We start from the raw sequence: 24,951 nt of genomic DNA on the forward strand, positions 1-24,951 counted from the left end.
CAATAAATGATTGCTTCACATGTTATATTCTTTTAAAAAAATATGTCACATCAAACGTATGCTACAAAGAACTAACCAATAAAATGTTGTTTTGAACACAATAAATTGATTTCGTTCAAACACGCCGTCAAGGTGAGCCGGAGCAAACAAATGCCAGCTGTCCACGCAGCCTGCGAGTCACTGGTTCAATTATACGGCATGGACTAATTTGCATCGGGGAAATTGGAAACAAATTTCATGTCAATGGAAGTGGTCAAAATTCACTCGCCAGCAGAATAACAGGTACTTTAATAATAATAATGGTGTATTTGTTATCTTCGGTTCGGTTTTGAAAGCCCGGGCCAGGAGATCAAAAACCCGTATGAACAAAAATACTTAATAAAAATATCAAAGGAGTATAGGGAGATGTGAAGGTCAAGAGGGGAGACCTTTGCCCAGCAGTGTGACGTGTGTGCGACACAAATACAGGCTAAGAAAAAAAAAGAATTTCAAATAACCCTACAAATACGGTATTTGACATAATCCTGTATTATTTCTTCTGAAAATATAGATATACAGCCCTATATTTAGCGGAAAAAAAAATAAGTTAAAAATTAGAATTCATTATTCAATGAACAATTTGTAAATAATTTATTGAATCAGGCGTTACTTTGCGGATGTCCATATCAATGAACTGAAATAATTTCCTTGCTCACCCGCGTTCATTGAACAATTTGTACTTTATAAAGGTACATTCGGCCGTTATTCTTAGTGTTAATTAGTCCTTTATAAAGTAGGCGAGGACTTAGGAGGATATGCAGTAAAGTAAGGTCTTTGTCTAATCTTGAATTTGAAACCTTTTAAACTCTGTTATATTATAACACGCAATGTCAAGCTCTAATATTCAAAACAAATATTAAATATCATATTAAAAATAAGATCAGTTTTTCAGCGATTCAAGGTATTGAACGAACAAATTTCTTATTTCGACAACAGCTAAAAACTTCCCCATTCGTTATATGTTATCTGCGCAATAGTAAAACACGAGTGTCGCCCTCTGAACTCACTGACCTTAAACTGTTTGATAAGCTCCGCACTCTTCACTCCGCTGCTCATGTTGAATGATATGTCCACCTGGCGGGAAAACAACGTATTTTCATTCATAATACGAAGAACGAAATAAGTTTTCGTTAAGCTCTTTTTTGCTGACTGTACTTTTGTTGAATGTAGGTATGGTCGACCAAGAAAGTGCTTTATCACCTGACTTGGGAGTGAAAAAATAGGCTTTGACGTTTTAAGCGCTACAAATGACATTAAACCTTAGGGTGGTAAACCGATTTCTTGGTCGACTATACCTATGCGTAATGAGTTTCGGCGAACCGACTATAAATTCAGTGGTCATCCATACCTTGACATCGGAGTACTTGTCGGTCATCTTAACGATGGGCACGGTGGCCTTTTCTAGAACCTTTATGCTCTCCTTCTCCGCGATGTCCTGGCCGACCAACTCTCGCTCTAGCGTCCGCAGCGGCAGCTTCTCCCATTGACCTGAAAATAAAGAAACACCTGATCAAAACACTTGTAAAAATGTTGAAAGGTCCGTTCCGTTGACCTGCTTATCTGCCACAGCGGATCGTGCAAAAACATCAGGGGGGTATCCATACTAATATTATAAATGCGAAAGTGTGTGTGTTTGTATGATTGTACGTTTTTCACGTCTAAACGGAGCGACGGATCGACGTGATTTTTGGCATAGAGATAGTTTATGGTCCAGAGAGTGACATAGGCTACTTTTTATCCCGGATAAATGCACAATTCCCGAAGGAGCAGCGCGCGATAACCGAATTCAACGCGGGCGAATCCGCGGGCAAAAGCTAGTTTATCTTCTTGAGATCATGAAAAATAAAATCAAAATAAAATCAAATATTCTTATAAGACATGCGCATATAAAAAAAACAAAGGACAAACAAGCCTTCGTTACTATTATAACTCATACGCGGTCCGTTAAAACAATGCGTTCAGCTAAACCGACGTCGGTATTTCATAGAACATCAAACTATTCCTGGACACCGATAGAATTGAAAGCCTTGCAGAGCACGAGAAGTTTTTGCTCCGTTCAGTTTACTGTGAGTCATATACACATTTAGGATATCATCGACGAATGATGACTTAGTTTAAAAGTTTAACGTACAGTCACCAGCACCAATATCTGACACAACAAGCGTGCACAAATACCTGATACGACTCTATTTCTAGGGCCGGAAGGACGTGTCAGATATTTTTGCACGCTCCGCTGTGGCAGATATTAATGCTGGTGACTGTACAACGATCGGCTGGATGAAAGTACTTGCACCGGACCTCTATGAAGTTGGTCGATGTTAATAAAACTAAGTCATTAATGAGTCCGCTCCGCTCGCGGTATGAATTGGGCTTCAGTATAGATGGGGCGACTAAGAGACTTACTTACACGTTACAGTATTATAATAATAACTTCTGTTTGTAATTCAGAAACATAGTTCTTGATGCCTGGCTGACCTGACCTAGTTACGAAAAGCATGTTCGCAATAAAAATCTAACTACAATAGCTACAAATTTATTCTGCAACGCCCACCGCAACTCCCAAGTATTCTTTACAAGCAAAAAAAGGCCAAAATCACTATTAAAAATATGTCGTTATGCTGCAGGCAAAATATGTAGTTTTCCTTTGCCTCAGAGGTCTTCGATTCCAGGACTATAGGTCAAATCGATCCGCAGTTGGGTCGCGGTCGTTGACCCGCTTCTGCGGTCTGCGTGCACTGGGCGAATAATGAAATGGAGATAAACAACACATCTCATAATTGACAATTGTAATTAAAGGAAGCCGAGGCCGCTCAACCGTCCGCCGCCGGCGTATAAATAGATTAGCGTACGTTAGTCGCGGCATTTGCGGAGGTAGGTGTTCTGTCAATGCAAAAACGATACAATAGAGACGGTAATATAACCAACAAAATTACTAAATTAAACGGTCCAACTCACGACGGTGGCGCTCCCCGCTCTCGCCTATGAAAAACATCTTTTGAAAAGATCGAAACTAGTCGCACAGTATCTGACTTACAATAAGTAAAACGATTGATTGATTCACGCGTTACTTTGCGGAGTTCCATGTCAATGAACTACAACGTTCTTTAAACTCTGCAACATCTTGCACGTGTTGTTGCGAAGCAACAAGGTAAACGCACACCCGGTAGTAGTTCAAATATAAAATAAACAATATAACCGCAGTACACCACAATCAATATCAATCAAGAAACATATTTTTTTGCTGTCTTTACTTTTTACTGCCTTTACTTGTATTATCTTTCAACGAGCTTTCAACCAAGAAAACATGCACCAAATTACAACCCATTCCCACCACTGAAAGACGATCAAATTATATGGCATGTTTGACCTTAAAAAACCAAATAAATGATTATAATTGTATGACAGACAGACAGGCGGACAGCGAAACAACAGTAATAAATAGGGTTCCGTTTTGATAAACGGGTATAGAATCCTAAAAATTGAGCTTCACTGTTTCTTATTTCTATCGGTTTTAGGACAGCATAATGGCAAGCCCACAAGCACATGTCTAGATGTGTATTCGACTTACATGATTACCATCGATTTCTAGTCCTGTCAAAATGCCTGCTACTTACCAAGATGGGATGTTCTTCAGACAAAAACCCGCCACACACTTCAACGCTGTATGGTAGTGATCCCAGTCTGCACAATTCGATCGGACGGCCCTATATTCTCGACACGCTACCGATATCTATCCCGATCGGTCAGGTTTTTTTAATGTCTCTGTACTGCTTTTGGTGACCAATAAAGAATGTTTGTATTGTATTGTTCTTGACGTGACAAAAAATAAAGAATAAATAAGTTTAGTGGTCTAGAAAATGTAACTGACGCCGATCAACTGTACAAATGAAATAATCTGCAACGATTTGTCACACAGACTTTCCATAAATCTGCGCAAACTGAACAGATAAATCGCTACGACAAATTGTTGTGGTGTGTGGCGGGCATTATGTGGCATATTTTTTTCTACAGGCCAATGCACAATGAACGTGTTAAATAAACATAATGAGATGGCATAGCGATGCTGCAATAGTGGCACGAGCGCTGACCAATAACGAGGAATCCCCTCGAGACTGCGATCCAGCCAATCACAAGCCGGCCGCGTGAGCACGCAATTATTGCTTAACACAACATGCGTGTCTATGTGTATAGTAACATGGAAATGATTAACTTTTACGGCACGAAGTAAGTGTTTAACTCGCTCTGCGTTTTGAAACTGCTGCTTCCTGGCAAAGGGAAGATTCAACAGGATGGCTGCCCACCATAATTCACCTAAACTTCACTTCGTGTTGCATCCACGCCACATAACAATTTAGTGATCCCACCGGTGATGCTCCCACATTGACGGGCATTGGGTTAATTCCAGGGTAGACAGCAGGCAGTTTGTGCCGCAGCAACGGGCCACCACCCCCCACAGGGGCTGCTACTCAACGCACGCCATAGGCTCAGAGTATCACTATATTCTATTATCGAGGTAATACAAAAGAATCCCCAAAACAATACCCTGAAAAATCAGCTTTTAGTCCCACTGGTGATGCTCCTGGCCACACAGAGAAGACTGCGTAATAGACTGGTGATACTCATGGGAGCCGACGTGTTAAAATTCTGAATGCTACACGAACGCAGATGACGAAAGCCTCAGTTTTCTGTTCATTGCGCGGCCGAGAAACTCGCCGCACAGTGGTTACCTGGCAGCACAAGCAATGAATAGAGCAGGTCGCGCGTGTGGCCGGGTGATCAGTAGAGAACGTCGCCTTCGGGCTCGTGCAATAATATACCAAAAATTTTAAGTATTTCCTATTTTACGACTTTTTCTTTGTAATCTACTAGTTGTAGTCAGTAATCATCAGTAGTATTTTAATTTAAATAATGTCTATTATCAACTTCCGTGTCTTTTTAGTTACCTAGAAGATTCCCAACAATCTGTCTCATTTGAAACAACATTCACAACTAGGTGTGGGCTGGAACATTTCGAAGAACAAGTAAAAGTAAAACGCCATGTCATTGAAATGGCACTTTAAGGACATTAAGTATAATTAATAGCCACACTTCCTCCGTTCAAATTTCTGCAGTTGTTCGGTCGATATTTGCAGTGGCTGATTGCAACGGGCAGTTCCGTTATGGTCTATATCTAAGTGACACAGTTTTAGCATATGCAATAGATTTATATTGGCATTTATTATGCATAATTTGCTTGCGTTTTAGCGAAAACCGCATAACCAGACAAGTGAACTAAACTTGGAGAACTTTGATAATAAAAGGGCGGGGCCACCTTTAACTATGTTAAAATGTAAAAATTAATTTGAGTTATGGAAGGTCAATAACCAAGTTTCACCTCGACGTAGTTGCAGCCAAACATTTCTAGAAATATGATACATACGAGTAATTTGAGTCACTTTCATCGTTGCTTCTGCAGTGCTATGATATTCTAATCTAATGCAAGTGCTAAAGAGGTCACTCGAACTCGTTGCGAATCTCGCTGACTCATTATCTTGGGGTTTTTTTGATAGCAACAATCTACATATGCAAGGAATTGATAACAATTATCAACGATGCGTATTAGTTACTTAATATTCTAATTTAAATATCTAAATCGCTATCAAGGAAAGTTTTAAAATACCGCATTATTACACTGCTGAAACAAGTAATTTCACATTTCATCCCTAAAATGTATATGAGAATTCTTACATGATTGATCTTTCGCAAAATCGCAACCAATTTGGTAGCCACGAAAGAGTTTATGTTATTTATCATACTGTACAGTCCCCAATAGACCAACTGACCATTCGTGGACCTTGTTACGAAGAGCAGTGTGTACAGAACAGACGATGAGTTAAGTGTAGGTGATACACAAGTGCAATTGCCCGGCCAGGCAGCGAACTGTGGAATCGAGTCATCCAATCAAGCTTAAGTATGCCAAGTCTGGTATTGTTGTCGAATTACGAATGACTAACAGCCATGGCCAGATGTGGCTCATGCTCGACAAACGCAAAGTAAGACTTGGAATTAAGAGGTCCTGAGAAAATTGAGTTAAATAGAACTTAGAGGATGTCTGAAATTTTCGGTTATTTCCAGAACTCTGACCAGACTTACACGGATTTGTCAGAAATGGCTATTTTTGTGAGCTTTACTATTTATTTTCTGTGTAAGCCAAAATTTGCAACCCGCGGGGGTTTTATACAAAAAGTGGCCTATGTTAATCTGTATTCGCTCCATAGTACTAGAGATATTCTCCTAAATACAAATAAAGAAAGGCGAAGTTTAGGATATATTTGCTGTTCTGATTATTTGACATCCTTACTAATAGTCAAAATACCATATACGGGACTTATCACGCTATTTTTACACAAGTAATATTTACCTCGACGTTTCGGCAACGATACAGTTGCCGTGGTCACGAGTAGAGTAGACTGTAGAGTCTACTAACGACTATAGAGTCTATGGTATTTTGACTATGAGTGAGAATCACGAAAGTTTAAAACGTTATCCTTACTAATGTTAAAAATGCGAAACTGTCTTTCTGTCTGAATACCTCTTCACGCTTCAACCGCTAAACCGATTTAGATAGCATTTCATATGGAGAGTTCGAGACCCTAGGAACGACATGGGATTATTTTAACCCGGACAATTGCAAAGTTCCCGTGGGGCAGCGATAAAATAATTCTTCCTAGATAGTCGCGGGTTACTACTAGGAGGAAAATTACAAGAATATTGTTTGTCTCACACCGAGCGAGCTAACTGATCTCGATTCTACTGTAAATAATTAAGCTCATACCATTGCAAGTTTGCATCCGCTATTATCCTTCCTTCCTAGATAAATCTGATTTTCATTTACGTACGTCGACCACAAACCATGATCTGGTTGAGATAATGAGTTGGTACGTTGATATGAGCTATAAACGGGTTTACTGTATATTGTACGGATACCGGGTGTGGCTTGTGATACGAGCAAAAAATTAAAACCTAGATCGTCTTCGTCAAACTGAACAACATTAGTTCAGCGACTTTTAAAAATAATGAAGTCTTTGTATTTTCCTTTTTTCATACAAATTAAATATTGCTATCAATGTACGCCATCCTAGAACCCAACTGACGTCGGCTGTCACGCTACAAACATCAAGCATTTTGCTTTACATTTCTTCTTCGAATAAACTTAAAAGTGTAATAAAAATTCAAAACTAATTATTTTTAAAAGTCGCTGAACTAATGTTGTTCAGTTTGAGGAGAATGATCTATGTTTTAATTATTTGCTCATATTACAGGCCACACCCGGTATAATGATTCAATGCCTCGCATCGTTTTCACAAACACACCTAATATAATATCAGTAAACCTCGCTTATTTACACTAGAGCACGGTATACGTATAAATGAATATTTGTAGTCCCATTGCAATCTGCATGCGTCAATTTGCAGATAACCAATTCAAAGGTCACACACGAGATGTGATCCCAATTAAAAACGCAGCGTAATTAAAGAATGTCAGCAAAAACACGCCATTCTGGGGGAGATAAAGTGAAATAAACAAAAGGTAGCACGATGGTTGATTAAACTTGATTACAGAAGATATCGAGTGCAAACATTAGAGCACGTTAAATTTAATTATCAGATAAGGCCTGATGATTTTAAATACGTTTTATTACGTTTCGCCACCGGCACCATCTGAAACTTTCAGCGAACGGAAAATTCACTGTGGCAATTGCAAATAGTGATTCAAAGAACCTGAAGAAGTTTTGTTAAAAAAAAAATGTTAAAACAAGCTTTTTACAGTCGAAGGTAGTTAGTGACATAAAGGTGTATAGACATTTTTGACGTTTTGGTAACGTATATTATATTTATGCCCTTGACTGTAATGTAGCAGAAAAAAAATGGTAAACCGCATATCATATAATATATCATGATTCGTGATCAATGGGAAAATCCTCACAGATTTTGATTTACTTGCAACCAATCAAATAATAGACAGACGGACAAAGAGGTAGGTATTCCTATAACCAATACGTCTTTAAAGGCTCAGAACCCTAAAAAAACTAGATCACGTCTCATTAAAAAATTGATACAACCCCGTAGTCCTTTGTATGTTCTAGGAGTCCTGACTGTGCAAATGCAAACAAGGGCAACTCAAGGGCATTCTGATTTCCTTTTCGTTATGCGTAGGTCTTTCTGGGACTTTGATACTTCCAGTCCAGTCATTAAACACTTCCTCCAACCGTTATTATGTTAAACAGGGATATTTACTCCGTTTTATAACGCGTGAGATAATTGTGTTAAATCTATTCTGGGAATCATAACATCAGCTTTAGTTTTAGTAATAGACTAGTAATAGAAATAACTCCTTGCCGCCTAAAGAGTCTGTGGGTTAGGTAAATATAGTACATTGTTGTAGAGGCTGGAAAGAAAGCAATAGATGAACGAGTAAAAAAAAAATCCATATCGGTATTATCCGGGCCGGTAAATAGTGTCACCCCTCCCGTAGATTTTAGTTTTTTTCTTTTCTGACATAATTATTTTTTTAAACGAGTCCGTTCTTAGTGGCCAGTACCAAACCAACCACATATTTTAAAATTAAAACGTCGTCCTTGTCGTGTCCGGCCTGCTGCGGTGCTGTTAAAGTTTTTTCATACTTAAAATAAATCCTAACCACAAAAATTTCATTTTTAATACAAGCTTTTTTTGCTGACTGTACTTTTTGTTGACTGTATCTGCATTGTCACCCAAACTACATTTGCATACCAAATTTCAAGTCGATGCTATTAACCATGAAGAGTTCCGTGCTACGGAGACGATCCTGGCTGGACTACTAGGATGTCACTACTAGATTATTGTATGTTCACGTGATTTACATAAGTATGCCGAATTTCAAGTCAATCCGACTACTGGAAGTTGGTCGAATTTTACTTGCAAGATTTGAATACAGACATACAGACAGACAGACAGACAACGGGACAGGTGAAACTAAATAAAAGCGAAAAAACACCTCATAAAAGTCATAAATGACGCATTTTCACTGGTCAATTCGATTTGACATGCAGCAGACACGATTACTTTTGATTGGTCCGATTGTCGTTTCAGCACGCCGGGAAAAATATTGTCGTCGTGTTTTGCGAGCCATAAATGAGTCAGCTTTTAAATTTACATATTATTATACAGGCAGTTTTGGGTACTGGATTTAGGTTATCTATGGCCACATTTTCTACAATACAATACAATAACTCTTTATTGCACACCAACACAGTAAGCAGTACAGAAAACACAGGTATATACATAGAGATTTTCTGAGGTAAGCAATAGGCGGCCTTATCGCTTCAGAGCGATCTCTTCCAGGCAACCTTTACTTTTTACTTTTCGTACTTGCAAGATTTGAACCAACAAACAGGGCAAGTTTGAAAAAACAACTTCAGTTACAGCTGATGGTTAATGAAAACATGTTTTAATAAAAATGGTTTACAAGCGCCATATTTGCTATCGCGTGATAAGATAGAAACATACGTGTCTGATGAGATTAACATATTAATACTAACCCGATTTTTCACTTGACGATGACATATTGTTTGTTTTTAACATATTTAGCCCAAACATGTACTAGTTAAGAAAATATTGAAATACAGTTCTGACCTTTTACTTTACCTTTTTAGATAATTAATAGTGGCGGTTTACAACATAATATACAGCGATTCTTTATTAAACACCTCAAAACAAACAATACAGAAGGACTGAATCGTGACCCACATGGAACGCATTTACAGAAAATGTCATAGGGACATCACATTAACTGTTAACGATAATTTAAAGATAATATGACGCTTACTGTGTGAGCGTTCTACGATGGGTCTCTAATGGTTCGATAGTCCTACAGATAAAAATCAAACAGCCTTATAGTTTTAACTGGCGGCCAAAGAACCTAAGAACACACGAGAGCTCAGGTCCGAATAAATTTCATCAAGCTTACGTACTTTCCAAAAGAGTGATTTACTAACTTAATCGCCCCAAAGAATGCCATCATAGTATCTGGGTAGAAACAAGCCTCACCCTGAATACAAAGAGGGCAAAGATCTCATAAATATGAGCTCGCTAAGCCGCCTGCGGCCAGCTAGCATGAGACGCTAGGTCTTAACTATATCGCGAGCGTAGCATACCTAAATCAGGCCCTATAACTACGAAGTGCAAAATTCCAACTTCGTATCTTGCCGTCCCGCCGGCGCTTATATTATATAATACAAGAGTGAGAGGGACGGTACGATAAGTTCGAATTTCGTAGTAGCCCCTTTGCATGTCACTTATATTATAAACTACGCACCGCGTTTCGTACACGTCCGATGGCGCCAAACCGGGGCCAAATTGTCTATCGAACTTGGAATCACTACTTATCGCATTTACCATTTCTTACTGTCAAACGGAATAAGATCGGGGTAGAAAGAGATGAAGAATGAGATCGCCAGCGCTCGGGCGTTAGGCTTGAGGAGTACAGCACCTGTTCTCAAACGTTCATATCTAATCTAAGGCGTATTATAAAGTTAACGATTATATCATGGACAGGGATATTTGGAAATAATTCCGATCCGCATTGGCGATCCCTTACTTCAAATAGCGAACCTACTGTGTTAAAAATAAAGTTGTGTTAAATACTTGTGATGTATAGATATCATTTAACAATATTGTAAATCTGTTTAAAAATATGTACCTCGTTGAGTTTCTTGCCGGATTCTTCTTAACAGAGCTTTTTCCGAACCGGCGGTAATTTTTTTTTGACATTCATTAGTGCTTGTTATAGCGTAAATTGAATAAAGATACGTATTTTGACTTTGACTTTGTTCTTGCCCGTTTTTGGACGATACCGGTGGATAAGACTTTACTTAATATTACCTATACAAGAACAATACCTTCATTATCTGTATTAATAATTTCGTACTGGTCTACGGTAGACTCGAACGAAATGCACATCAAATTGACGAGCGTAAAAAATTAGTCAATTCGAGTCGACAACTTGTTTTAAAATATATTCGTGTGTTTTGCTAAGCCAGTAATTCTACTTCATTTCTAACTGTACACTCATGATTTGTATTTGTCAGTTGCGATTTGACGTTTTTAGAAGGAAATCACACAGTGACAGCCAACCAGCCAGTATTAAATTATCGAAATACCTAAAGTACAATTTAATAGAATCTGTCAATTTTCTACATATTTAAGACACCCTATCGTGGGCACACTTGATTATATATGTCCCTGTTGTTGCAATTATCATCTAAAAGGAATCAAAAAAGAATAATAGTCACATCACAAAGCCTTAGGCAGCCCGGTGTTTATATTAGTAGGCTGGAAGTGTCTACAGGATTGTCAGATTCTATTGAATTGGAGTTTAGTATGCAACCTCGCTAAAATATTTAATTGGCGCCTGTTGCAGTCGTATCTTTTAGACTGGGCAGTGGGCACAATAAAAAAGGGATTTAAAAACACAAACACAACCTAATTTAAAACATAGTGTAATCGATTCTACTCTCGATTCTGAGCAAACTACTTTCTGGTGTTCAGTTATTTAATTAACACCTTGTATATGATATTATATTATGAACAATCAGTTTCATTGACTCCTTCTGCCAAAGTAAAGCAACTCGCACAATATCTCTCGTACAGTCACCAACACAATATCTGACACAACAAAGTGTGCATAAATATCTGATTCCACTCTGTTTCTAGGGCCTGTAGGACGTATCAGATATTTTTGTAGTCCACTAATATGGCAGATAATATTGCAGGTGAATGTACTGAGTAAAGGAGCGGCCACACCGCTGCCTAAAAAACGGTGACGGTACGGAATTGCAGTGACGCACCGTATGCGCACCGTTTTTATCGCATGCTCTCCACACCGCTGCTTAAAATACGGAATCGCAGTGGCGTGCCGTAAACGTCAGGACTTTACTAAACAAAACTCGTGACGATTACGGCACGTCATTGCGATTCCGCACCGTTTGCGTATTTTAAGCAGCGGTGTGGAAAGCATGCAAAAAAATGGTGCGCATACGATGCGTCACTGCTCCGTACCGTCACCGTTTTTTGAGCAGCGGTATGGCTGCTCCTTTACACAGTACATTAGTACATTCACGTACAGTAACATAAATAACCCACGAGTCACACAGACTGTGTTATTATATGTTACACTAAAATTGTCGTGAGAATATGTTATTCCTTTGAAGGGCCACGCATAACGCTTCACTAGTAGGGGAGTTATGGCAACTTCGGTAATTGGCTTAGTTTAATATAAGTTTTGCGCGCAGAATAACGCGTCATTGAACTATATCATATCAGAGGGTGTTTGATGTCAATAGACATAAAACTACGTTTTGGTACTCTTTGTCGGGTTTAGGTTAGGTTATACCTATGCGACGTCGTCCGCTATGCCTCGTGGAATTATGCAATTTTCCGGGGATAAAACTATCCTATTTCCTTCCCAGAGTCTCGTAACTACCTGCACCAAATTTCATCTCTCTCGGCTCAGCGGTTTAAGCGTTGAGATGTAACAGACAAACAGAGTTTATTTCGCATTTAAAATATAAGTACCTAAGGAAGTACGGATTCAAGACGAAACTATCACATGAACTTAGTTACATTTCTGGTAACAGATCATTTAGTACAAAAGTCAAAATGCATAGAATGCTATTGACTAAATGTGCTACACTCGAAATATTTTCTGGGCAGAATTCATTACTAACGAAGTATCTTTGTCTTGAAGTTTTAAGGTCAGAATATTCTATGGCCAAAATGTAGGTACAAAACGCGATTGACTGAATGTGCTCTAATCGAAATGTTTTCACGACAGAATTTCATTACGATCAAAATGTACATTATTATATATGTAATAATGTTATTTAATTATTTCTGATTGTTTATTGTGCCTATTATGAGATTTATGACACTACTCAGACTACCCTATTTATTTACAGATTTAAAAAATGGTTAAGCAATCAAATCATGATGTACGATATGAGTTGGAAGTAATGATCTGGACGCCTTTCTTCGCAGCTGGTCAGAGATCGCCCAAGACCGGGTCGAGTGGAGGACATGGGGGAGGCCTTAGCCCAGCAGTGGCACACCTCTTTAGGCTTTTAAATAAATAAATAATATATTTAAACACAGACATAATTAAGAACCCAGTACTTACTTACTCGCTTCTGTTTCATATGCATTTAACTTATTCTTGATTTCGTTCTTGGATCGCCACCAATTAATGACATAATAAGCACAAATACAGCTTGACATTAGTACATTTTGTCAACGGGAGTTTTGAGGCACTTGGTTTCATGGCAACAAATCGTTTTGGCCCCTGTTCATTATATCATGTTGACATTAATTACTATTTTGACCGTTGTTCATTTTAATTTTAACCCATTGAACGTTCTGGCACTTGTACCAACGTTACCCGCTACCGTTTCGTCGTTCATCCTTACAATCATATAGACATTAATACTTTTTGACTTTTGTACAATTTGACAAGAGAATTTTCGAACCCATTGATTATTTTGAGATCTTGACTATTTATCTTCTATTCGTTTTTCCTATCATGTATTTAGGCTCTTTGGTTTTTGTGGCATGTCGTTGTGTGCAAATGTCGTTTGTTCATTATAACATGTTTACATTTACATACTTTTTGACCGTTTTGTATGTTGTATCTGTTACCACATTTCTCAGTATCTAACCTAACTTCTTATTACTGCCTAGCAACGAGCATACATCTAGATTGAAAATAATCAGAGCACAGCTCACAAACAAACTCTATCGTAAACCGAGCAAACGAGTGACGAGTCCAGTGACGTCACCATCCAAAATGGCGGCTACGTCATCTATCAAATGAAATCGCACATATCTGTTCTTATTTATATCAGCTGAGTAAGATAACGATTTGTGACGTCAATTGTATTTAATTTAGTCACGATGTGGGAAAATGATCAGCAGGGTTTTTCGTCCCTCTCACTCTCGTCTTAAGTCATATAAGCGTCGGCGGAAGGTACGATACGAACTTAGATTTTAGAATTTCGTAGTAGCCCAGCAGTGGCCGTATTGTCGTCTAGGAGCTCGCGATCGCATTCGCCATCTCTTTCTACCCTCGTCCTACACTGTGTGACATAAAGAAGTGGTAAAAACGATTGTTATTCCGAGCGAGTGTGTAAGACAATAAGGTCACAGGTTATGTTACATTCCGCAAAATAATACGTAGTATTTTTCTAATAATGGAAATACGATCTAGCTAAAGTTAAGAATTAGTCAAGTAACTAACCTAACCAACAAAAAGTTAGAAGACCCCCGACTTTGTCACTTCAAAGTTCAATATCTCAAAAACGGCTGAACCGATTTTGATAAAACATGTCTAAGAACCATCGCTAGAAATCAAAAAAAGTATATCTCTATTGTATCGTAGCATGAATTAGGTTCAAGTTGTCTACATCAAAAAATGCGATTTGTTTATGTACGGGTATTTCTCCACTAATTGGAAAATTTGAACAGTCCCCTGCCAACTTTCTCTTCAAACTATGATGAATTGAACAGTAAAAATGGTTTTGCACCATAACTACAGTGTTGTGTAGACCTATATAAATGTATGCACAAATGTCAATCTTATCAATTATTTTATATGAATCATAATCAGGCAACAGGGTAGTGTTTTTGTACTCTTGGGACAATGTTTGATTTAAATAAAATGACATGCATATTAATTGAAATACTGCTTTATTATCATTAATAATGTAATCATTTTTTTAAGTTCAATAGAGAAATCTTGCTAAATTGTATGTAACACATGGCCAATATTATCTGATACTTATCAAATTCTGGGTTCATCATAAAAATAATGGCTGGTGTTATTTTTTTCTGTTTCTCAATAAAAAACGGAAAAATTGGGACGGGAAAACGGTGTAAATAACATTACTAAATTGGAAAGTAGAAATTTCCAAGTAAATCACGACTACACCAAATGACTCATGGGGACATTGTTTGCTATTTATTATCTTGTTTAATATTGTAATCAGAAGCTACTAGAAATACTAGAATCTGTCGTAAACAACGTCTTTAAGACACAATCAGCCATGTAGGATTATGACCGTATCACTTTAGCTAATTTCTGGAGAAGTTTTTTGAAATATCTATTTGTTTGTCTCTTTCGAAAACGCTTTTCTCTATACCTACAATAGGTATGAATGACGTTACTTGCGTGTGAGGTCACATGCTAGTACGTCCCTCTCTGTATAACTTTGAATTGCAAACTTTTATAACTGCTTTATTTGTAAAGGTTCATATATATACACAAGCTTGTCAAGCTATGATTTATAAAATAAATAAAAAATATTCTAAATAACGAATTGCAGTGCCAATTGACGTAAGTTGCGAAAAAGTTCCACGCGTAGCATGACAAGATCATGAATGGTTCCGACGTACGTCACACGTTTTACGTCTTCCTATTCGCCAGACCCTACTATGCGCAAGCGCACGCAATCATCTAATCAGCTGACTCACGCGCCGGACGCGATCTCGTAAACCGTAAACGCACCGGAAACAATTTGTACTTTACGTAACGCTACGTATTATTCGTCTCTTTTAAACAAGTGGCTAATTCATAAATATTGATTATCCTTCTCTTTCACACAAGTGTCTGATGCCGTATGTGTAGACAGTACGCCAATCTCCCACTGTCTACTGCCTTGTGAATAAAACAACGCGTTTCTGCCAAATCGGGAGCGTATTTCCTTCCGCAAGACCAACCACAGAGCAGCTTTTCCTTTACAGTCATTCGAAAGTTGGATCGGACGGTTGGATTGAAAGTGTAGAGACGAGAAAGTGCCTAGCCATACCAGAAAAATACCCTAAAGATGAAAAAATATACCTACAGACCATGGGGCCAAGAACACACACTAATTTTTATCCCAGGTAAATGCAGAATACGTACATATATATGTATAAACTTTCTATTGTATATAGAACACATGAAATTATAACCTAACGAACAAAAAGTTGTAACCCCCGACATTGTCACTTCAAAGTTCAATATCTCAAAAACGGCTGAACCGATTTTGATAAAACATGTCTAAGAACCATCGCTAGAAACCCTGCTTTCAAATAAAAAAATCCGCATTCAAATCGGTTCACCTGTTTAGGAGCTACGGTGCCACAGACAGACACACAGACAGATACACGCACAGACACTCAGACACACATAGCGGTCAAACTTATTACACCCCTCTTTTTGCGTCGGGGGTTCTTCTTCTTCATCAAAAATCTGTCAAGTGCAGTGTAAGTTTCTGCGCTAAGATGCGGCAATGTTCAGTATTATTTAATTTGTCGACTACTATACTCGTTAGCTTGCCACGTTGTCGGCTTGGTTAAGTTCTTGTATCTAGCATTCTAGCACTAGCAATCTCTAAGCCGCGGACAGACGGACGCACATAGCGAAACTATGAAGATTTGTTGTAGGACTACAGACTACATTTGCGAAGCAATCCAATGGTATGTGTGATGTTCTAAATCCACACTAGGCTTGGGTTGCCACAAGCTCTCTCACTTTGAGAGGAATCCTGTGCCCAACAGTAGATGGGACGTATATAGTCAGAGATGATGTTAAGTCGATGGGAAGCGGCCCGCGACAGTTGGCAAATCAGTGAACTAAATAGTTATGAATGGATGAATTGAAAGGGAGCGCCAGGATTCGGGTCGCAGAGCTTCCCGTGTAGCATGCTCCCAAGACAGTACCATAATTCATTCACAGGGTTGCAAGATGCTAGGGTTTTTTCTGTATCGATTTGTTAGTTCAAGTATATAGCCAAGCTTCTGTATATGTATTTACAGTGGCATAATTTTCAGTTTTTTGACCGAAAAAATTAATAACCATTTTTTACAATAATTTACATAAGTAAATATACATCTTGAAAACCTAGACGACTCTTGGATTTTTTAATGCAATAATAAACTTTTTTAACTTTAGGCAGTTGTGTGGCGTTGTAACAACCCGATTTCTACAGTGTTTTCTAATTTTCCCAGAGACGTGGTTTCAGTGCAAGGGAGAGCGTAATATTTGTCTGTAGTGTGGTGTATATATCTGAGGCTCTCCATGAGGCTGACATAGTCACATTTGGGGTGCTAAAGGCTCGTTAAAATATCGGATGGAAAAAAAATAACATGACGTCAGTGATGGATAACAAATGACAAGAAAGGCAAGCTGTCCACACAACCTCATCACTGGCAGAATCACCAGAATTGAACTACGACGAGTTGTATTCTAAGATATACCCAACTTACTTCTTTCACAGATGGCCGTTGGGGCCAAAAAGTACTCGAATCGAACCCAGAACCTCAGGCTTCGTAGTCAGGTTTTCTTGGCCACCACTTGGCCATCCGGTCGTCCTGGATGACCTGGCTAAAGCTGCGGGTTCACGGTGGATGCAGGCAGGCCGCTTCCATCCAACCAAAACAACTAGAGGTCTATGAGGGAGGCCTATGTCCAACAGTGGACGTTCTACGGCTAATATGATGATGATGCTTTTCCACTTTCTGGGTTTCCTAACGAAAATGATAACCCCACGCCAGTGATGTTTGGCCCGAATCGCGCTTGGCAATTTTTACTGGTGTGCCGTGATACTTTGATGAGCAAAAAGTGTGCCGTTAAAACCAAAAGGTTGAAAACGCCTGACCTACCTTCACGAACATGACCGTACAAGACACGAGCGAAAATGCTCGCCGTCGCCGAGCCACAAGTACACGAACTTGCACATAAGGTCTATCTGATCCTTAAAAAATTGTTAAAGAGTTTTGCTACTACCGACCTACTGCCTATGGCGTGCATTGAGTAGGCAACAGGGTAGACAGCGCTAGTGCTGGTGGCGCGCTGCTCCGGCGCAACTGCCGACCCTGGAATCGACCCTATGCACGCCAAACTACTATATTAAAACACTTACCAATAACAACCAGGTCGATATCGCTCGTCGGCAGGTACAGTCCGGTGCGGAAGCTCCCGAACACTTCGACACGGGCCTGCGGCCACAGCGTGAGGATTGCGCCGCGGATCCTGTTCACCACCGTGGAACGGACCAGGTGCTCCGTCTCCGTTGGCGACATGTATGTGAAGAAGTGCTCGATTTCCTCGTGAAGCCTGAGAACACAGGAATATTGTCTTCACAAAAGCTCAGAATAAGTGTAACAGTACAAATACACAAGTTTTACTCCCTCACAAAAACGACGTCTATATTCGTCTACTATAGTCTATTTCGTCCCTACTTTATGCTTCTTTGTTTTTCGCATAACTCGTATAATGCACTCGCGGCACGGGTAGTGCTAGGGTTGTTACGCCAGGAAGGAATCCAACAATAAGGACAAAAAATATTCTAGCTTGCGCTTGAGTATAGTTGACGAACTTGACACTTGAAAAGAATTACAAATAAAAAAAAAAAGTGGATGGAATTTAAATTTAACTTTTGAAGCTTTTACTCGTAATCATGTTTAAATGGGAGTGTGTAGGCTAAGTTTACAAAGCAAAATAACGTTTCATTCATACGTGGTCGTTGGTTGTGCGTTCGGTGATAGTCCTGGACTAAAATCTAAACTCAGTTGAGCCAAGAAGCTTTATTATTATAAATACGCCATGTTATTTCATATGTAATACAGTAACTCGGAATACCAGATAGGACAAGCTCGGAAAAATATGCAACTAACTCTATTTATTCGGATAGCCTTTCGTTAGAACATATAAAGTATCAGACCTTAAACTACAAAGTGCAAAATTCGAACTTTGGATGTTCCCGTCCCGCTGACGGTAATATTATTTAATACGAGAGTGAGAGGGACGGTACGATACGAACTTCGATTTTCGAATTTTGTAGTAGCCCCCAGATTATTTTGTGTCCTTTGTCCTATCCGATATTGTTGTCGTTGCAGCCAACGAGACATGCTCCCGGATTTGCAAACACTGACTTAAAATCAACGCAACAAAGATCAAAGCCTAAACGATTCTATTACGCATGCTTCTCTCTATCGTCACAGCGAACGATTTCAACGATCCTATCTGACTAAACAAAGAAACGACTAAACTTAAGACGTTAGAAGCATCATAGTTGCTGCCGCCCTGTCCAGGAAGTGTCATCTATTGCAGAAAGTTCAAGGTCATCTATCATATCAAATCGTTTGTTTACAGTGCGTGCGTTGCGTAACCGAAGCCCGCGCACGTGCGCTCGCGCAGCCCCGCGAGCCGGCGCGGACGCATTCACCACCTTACCCACACGACCGTACGACAGCAATTCGCAACAGTTCGCTGTCTCCGAGACATGACCACTACGTTTGTTGGCGTGCTAAAAATATGCAACCGCACTAATGGTTTGAGATTTAAATATAGTTCGCTATATGCGTTGACTTATTTAGATTCAAGATTGAGAAACGCGAGGCATTGTTGCTCTGACGACCGCGTCGTGGTTCGATACGTTAAATAATTAAGTGGTAGATTTAAATGACCCCCTCATTAATGACTTTTCTAGTTGTCTTTTGACAATGTCACCGATCACCATGAGATTCATCCTTGTTGGCGTTCTGCAGAATTAACCACAACCCTGTCATCGTAACTGACAATGGCCCAAGCCTTTGGGCTATATTTCACCGGGACACCACGGCTGCGCAACCAGTCGCCGCCACCAACAAAACGTTGCAGCTTTGCGCAACCAAGTGGAACCAGATGAGATATACCCTTCATAGAGCTGCATACATTAAGGGGAATAATAATAGTACAAACGAAGACGACCAACGGCTAACCGATAGTGTCTTTTCCAACCTCGATATTGGCGGAATCATCGATAGTATCGATGGAGCTATACTTTCAAGAATTGAACTGAAAAGACCTCAGCAATTTGAACGGATAATCGCGTGCGGTTAATTAAGTTTTATTATAACGAGACTTGAGTTCCGTGGTAAGGTGACTGCAAGACAACAAATAAACCAAATAAATCAAATATGCTACAACTTTACGTTTCAACTAGGAAAACTAGAGTTATAATAAACATAGGCATTGTAATAGTTTCAAACTTGGCAGCTAAATAGTTATTTGTATTCTATAAATTAACTGTAGCAATAGCAATAAAAACAAAGCGGGCAAAACGATAACAGGTGGCTATTTAACTTTAAACATATTTATGTCGTTGGAAGGAAAATTACCGCATTATTGCTGTATTTAGTTTCAGGAAACACTGAACACTACTTCTTTATTGACTATGGTCTGAAAGGCTATTTCTACATTTAAACAGAGCAACTAAAAAAAAAGAAAGATAGACAAAATGACGGGCAGATAGGATTGGCTTTAGTAATATGGTGCAGTTCATTGTGTACTAATGACATCAAGAAAAGAATGAATTTTTCGGCAAAAAATATTTTACCTTTTTATTTACTCTTGAAGTTTTTTATTTGTGCAGTAGTTGAGTATTTGTTTCCATAATAAATAAAAGTTTAACTATCGATCTCTGTATTATCAATTTGTTATATTCTTAAAATAGGTATGTGTATTTTCCTAAATTAGATGTGGTGTATCTTGCAAGAGTTAGTAGTAGTAGAGATAAGTTTTATTTTCAGAATAAGAGTGCTGCAGTATACGCAAGCAGTATGAACCTTGAATGTTTATAAAAAAAACTATTTGATTCAAAGCTTTTGCAAGCAAAGCAAATAAAGCCCGATTTACTCCACGTTAACCTATACAGTTATACGTTTTACATTGAAATAATATAAAATATAATTGTCACGTTAAAGTAGGGCAAACGTATCACGCCTTATCAGGTTTGCCTTCATCATAACTTAAAATGCCAGCCAGTGCACTGGCATTCCGTTGTCAGTCAGCGAACGGCCTTAACAAGGCCGCCTTTCACCAAAGATCTCTAATATACTTGCACATAGTGCACATATGCAGCTTTAAGTGCCACTTGAGATTTGAGAGGAATGTCATACGTAAAAACAGCCAATCGAATACGTAACTAATGGCTTGACACTGAATATTTCACATTCACATATTTTTTGCGAACGTTTTTGTTTTCTCTCGCCGCCAGAATTATAATTTTAAATTTTTGTATCCGGTTCGGCGGACCATTATGATCCGAGTCCGAATTTAATTTGACCCACGACGCTCTACTTGCAAGGTGACCATTAAAAAGAATCCTTTATTATGACATGCCTATTGACTTAGGTCTTTTATTTTATTTTTGGTTCATCGCAACTTCGCTATAAACTTCACTAAAAAGTTGGAGTAGATGCTTAAAATAATAATTGCTTGGAATAGGCATAGCGTAGGCGTGCAGTCGTGCTTTGGGTCAATTCTAGGGTAGGCAGCCGTAGCACCACTCCGCCACTCCCCACATTAGGGTAGTCACAGCAGGGCAGGCGCAGCCTACCCTGTTTCCTACTCAATGTATGCCAGTGGGAATAGGTAATAATTGGCATAGAAAGTATCACAGGATGTCGCAAAAATAAGTTCAGTACTTAGCCCCTGCCTTATTTTTTTGCTGTTAAACCAAACGGGGGGAAAAAGCGAATGGGAAGAAAAAGACTGGGGAAAAATAATATTCGGTAAAAATAAATATCATGGGACACAGTACACATCGTCAGTAGTATCATGGGTACAGTAGTATGGGGTACAGGTACAGTACAGTACTCGACACCAATTCACCTAGTCCCAAACTAAGCAAAGCTCATATTATTATTATTATTTTATTTATTTAATAAAACATTACACCATCATTACAGGACATCCAATGTGATAGCGTACCAACATAATTATAATACAATTTAATATATACAAATATGCTTAACTAAAAATTGTCATAAAGGAATCTTCTATACTACTATAATATTACAATAACATAATACATAAAAAGTTACTTTACTAAATTCGAACAACGAACATGAGAACAAGTCTATCCTTTCCGCCACCTCATTTAAGATGTGTAAGGCTCTAGTAAGCGGAGCGGTGATATGTTCTCATCTCAGTGGAAATTGAAAAAAAAGTACAGACCTACATCAATCGAAATAATATCATTTCCACGCACATTTTTTTTAAATCAGATCAATGATCATACCCCATTAATCGATAAATAAGTAAACGAACCGTGAATGACGGAATCAGAAATGCTTGCTGAACAAATTTCTCTTTTCATCTAATTTCTTATAGAATAACACAAAATTACTTGATTTTATATCAAGGTCATCCCAGAGCAAGAAAACCTATGGTAAGTTGTAGTTCGCCTTTTAATAGTGAAATAAACCGGATAAATCAAACCTTCGTCTGAATGTTCCTTTTAGCAGGTTACCTACTTCAGTTAGCTAAAGAGTTCATAATCATTGTCACCCATACAGTTTTATACAATAAAGTTTATTTCTATTTCATATCTTTATATTAAAAAACTAGTTATTGTCCACAGAAAATTTATACTTTCCTGGGGTAAAAAGTAGTGCAATTTTAATCTGGGTTAGTGTAGCCCTCCGCCTGTGAAAGGATTTTTTAAATTGTTTTTTTAGTGCTACACACAACTTTTTGATGATTTTTTTATTACTTACTTAGTTAGGTACTAACAACAACAGATCTGCACAGCAGACACTTTGTTAGTTTTTTTTATTAATTGATATAATTTGTTTTTAAATTGAATACTTTTTATTTAATAATAAAAAAACTATGTTGTTATAACACATTTTGGTTGTTGGGTTCATTGTTTTTGATGCTGAATGATGCACAAAATAATTCCAATGTTTTCCATAAAATTTAAGCTCCGATTTTAACAATCCATAATTTTTGCAACTCCTATTACCTTAAGTCATATTGCATTAAACAGTATAAAGTCGAGTTCCGATTTTCGCCAGTCATAATTATGAAAGTCATGAAGTTGGTTAGTCAAAACATTTAATGTCTATATAGTATGCCATTCTATAATGTTAAAGGCAACAAACATAGTTTATAATACTTGTTGTAAGGTCTTTTTTCGCAGGTCATAATGGTTGATAGTCACCTGATACGTTGGTCATGGTCAATAACATAATGTCACGGTGGAGTCAACTCCATAATGTTAAATTCAATAAAAACACTCATAAGGTATTCAATTCTTCATCAGAAAAATGAAATACCTAATCTACCTTTCTGGTAACAGTTTGCATCTGTAAGTGTCACAATTTTAACCTAACCTAACCTACTCTCCTGATATACCTTGTGCTATCCACGAAGACGCGTGATTTTGTCAATGTGAGACATTAATGACACGACTGTGGGTCGCAATTCTACCTAATACTCCTCGCTTCGCTCGTCTTCGTACCTAACCAGACCTGCCTTAGTAGGTATGTGTAGGTAGGTGCTCTATAGGTAGAAGCAACAAATTAAAGAACTGATTTATTTATTAGGTGACAGATCTATTATTTTGGTGATCGAATTTTGATGATCGAACTATAATTTAGGAAACAGGTTTACATTAATCTGATGACTCATACTTAGACAGTTTTGATTAATATGATGACTAATATTCTTATCAAATTAAAAAAAAAGATCTTAGGGATAGATATTATAATTAGGGTATTGCAGTGAAAAATCTAAATTTAAGTGACAGAAAATTAGTGTCCGATCGAAGTTTCGGTTTCGGTTTCGGCCAATTTCGGCCAAAAAAGTGATTTCGGCCGAAGTTTCGGTTTCGGCCAGAATCCGGCTGAAACCTTCGGCCTGGGCGAAATTGCTTCGCGGCTCTCGCATCGGGAGCGCTCGGCTTAATTCGGGCGCGCTCGGCCGGGTAGGTATATATAGGTAATGCATCGGCGGCCGCCCCAGCCGGGACCAGCGACAGTAGTATGCATGCTGTGATTTCGCTTGCAATGTATGACTATGTCACACGAGGTATTATTCTAAAACTTTGTTAAAAGATCTCTGATTACAGTGATAATACTATAATTTATGTAAAAGTTGATTTATGTTTAAGCTGTGATTTATCTTGCAATTGACTTTGTCCAGGTATTATATTAATTAGGTAACTTTGTTTAAAAGTTTAAAGATTTGATTTTATTTGGTTTAAAATTTCATAATTTACCTCTAATTAAGTATATCTATTTTCATTAAAAATAAACGTTTTTTATTTTGTTTAACAAAAAAAGTAACTGTTCTCATATAAGAAATCCTTGCAATAACCTTTTCCTTACGATTTGTACAGTAATTTTGAATATTTTGATACGTCTTCAAAAATTTCGGTTTCGGTTTCGGTTTGGGCCGAATTCAGAAAAAAACGAATATTCGGTTTCGGTTTCAGCTAAAAATCGTGTTTCGGTCGGACACTACAGAAAATATAGTTCCCATTTTATTATGACTATCAATGTTATGGATTTGGTTTCTTACACCAAATTCACTTTAGTGCTAGAGTGGATGGGCAATAAAGGGGTTCTAAAATCAATTGATTGCGTGCAATTTATTGAGCTCTGCGTTTAGTGTGATATTATAGCTAATTATGTATTTAATTAATTTGAATATATAACATTGCCAGTTGTTTCAATTGGGGGAAAAGTAGTGCCAGGTGACATCCAAGAAATAGTGCCAAAGTTATCTCATTTACTGGGTCAAATATCATTGTGTTTCATAACCTAAAGGGTGAACACTTTTTGTTCTAAGAAACATAGTTCTGAGGTGGTCCCATGGCAGCAGGATCTCATAATGGGATCCTAGAGTATTGAGGGCAACCCTCAAATTTTATAAGCACACCTATAGCAATTATATAGTTATAGTATTATAGTCAAGCATTTACATTCAGAAAGTATCATTTGGTGAACTGGATCTGATGAAGAAGACCGCATGAGAAACGGAACTCGTCAAAGCTAATTGCTTGTGCGACTATAAATGATCTATTAAGATAAA

The 24,951-nt window shown here is 38.2% G+C and overlaps 1 protein-coding gene across 1 annotated transcript in view; it reads right to left on the reverse strand.

Moving 5' to 3' along the window:
- Window positions 1-24,951, reverse strand: part of LOC141441505 (non-canonical poly(A) RNA polymerase protein Trf4-1-like) — a 37,413-nt gene that overhangs the window by 9,939 nt on the left and 2,523 nt on the right. The window contains exons 2-4 of the mRNA XM_074106267.1: window positions 18,011-18,204; window positions 1,388-1,527; window positions 1,051-1,113 (exon numbers count right to left, since the gene is read on the reverse strand). Coding sequence (XP_073962368.1) covers window positions 1,051-1,113; window positions 1,388-1,527; window positions 18,011-18,204 — 397 coding nt within the window. The remainder of the gene's footprint in view (window positions 1-1,050; window positions 1,114-1,387; window positions 1,528-18,010; window positions 18,205-24,951) is intronic.

This window comes from Choristoneura fumiferana, chromosome 24 (assembly GCF_025370935.1).
Source record: "Choristoneura fumiferana chromosome 24, NRCan_CFum_1, whole genome shotgun sequence".
NCBI classification, from domain to species: Eukaryota; Metazoa; Arthropoda; class Insecta; order Lepidoptera; family Tortricidae; genus Choristoneura; species Choristoneura fumiferana.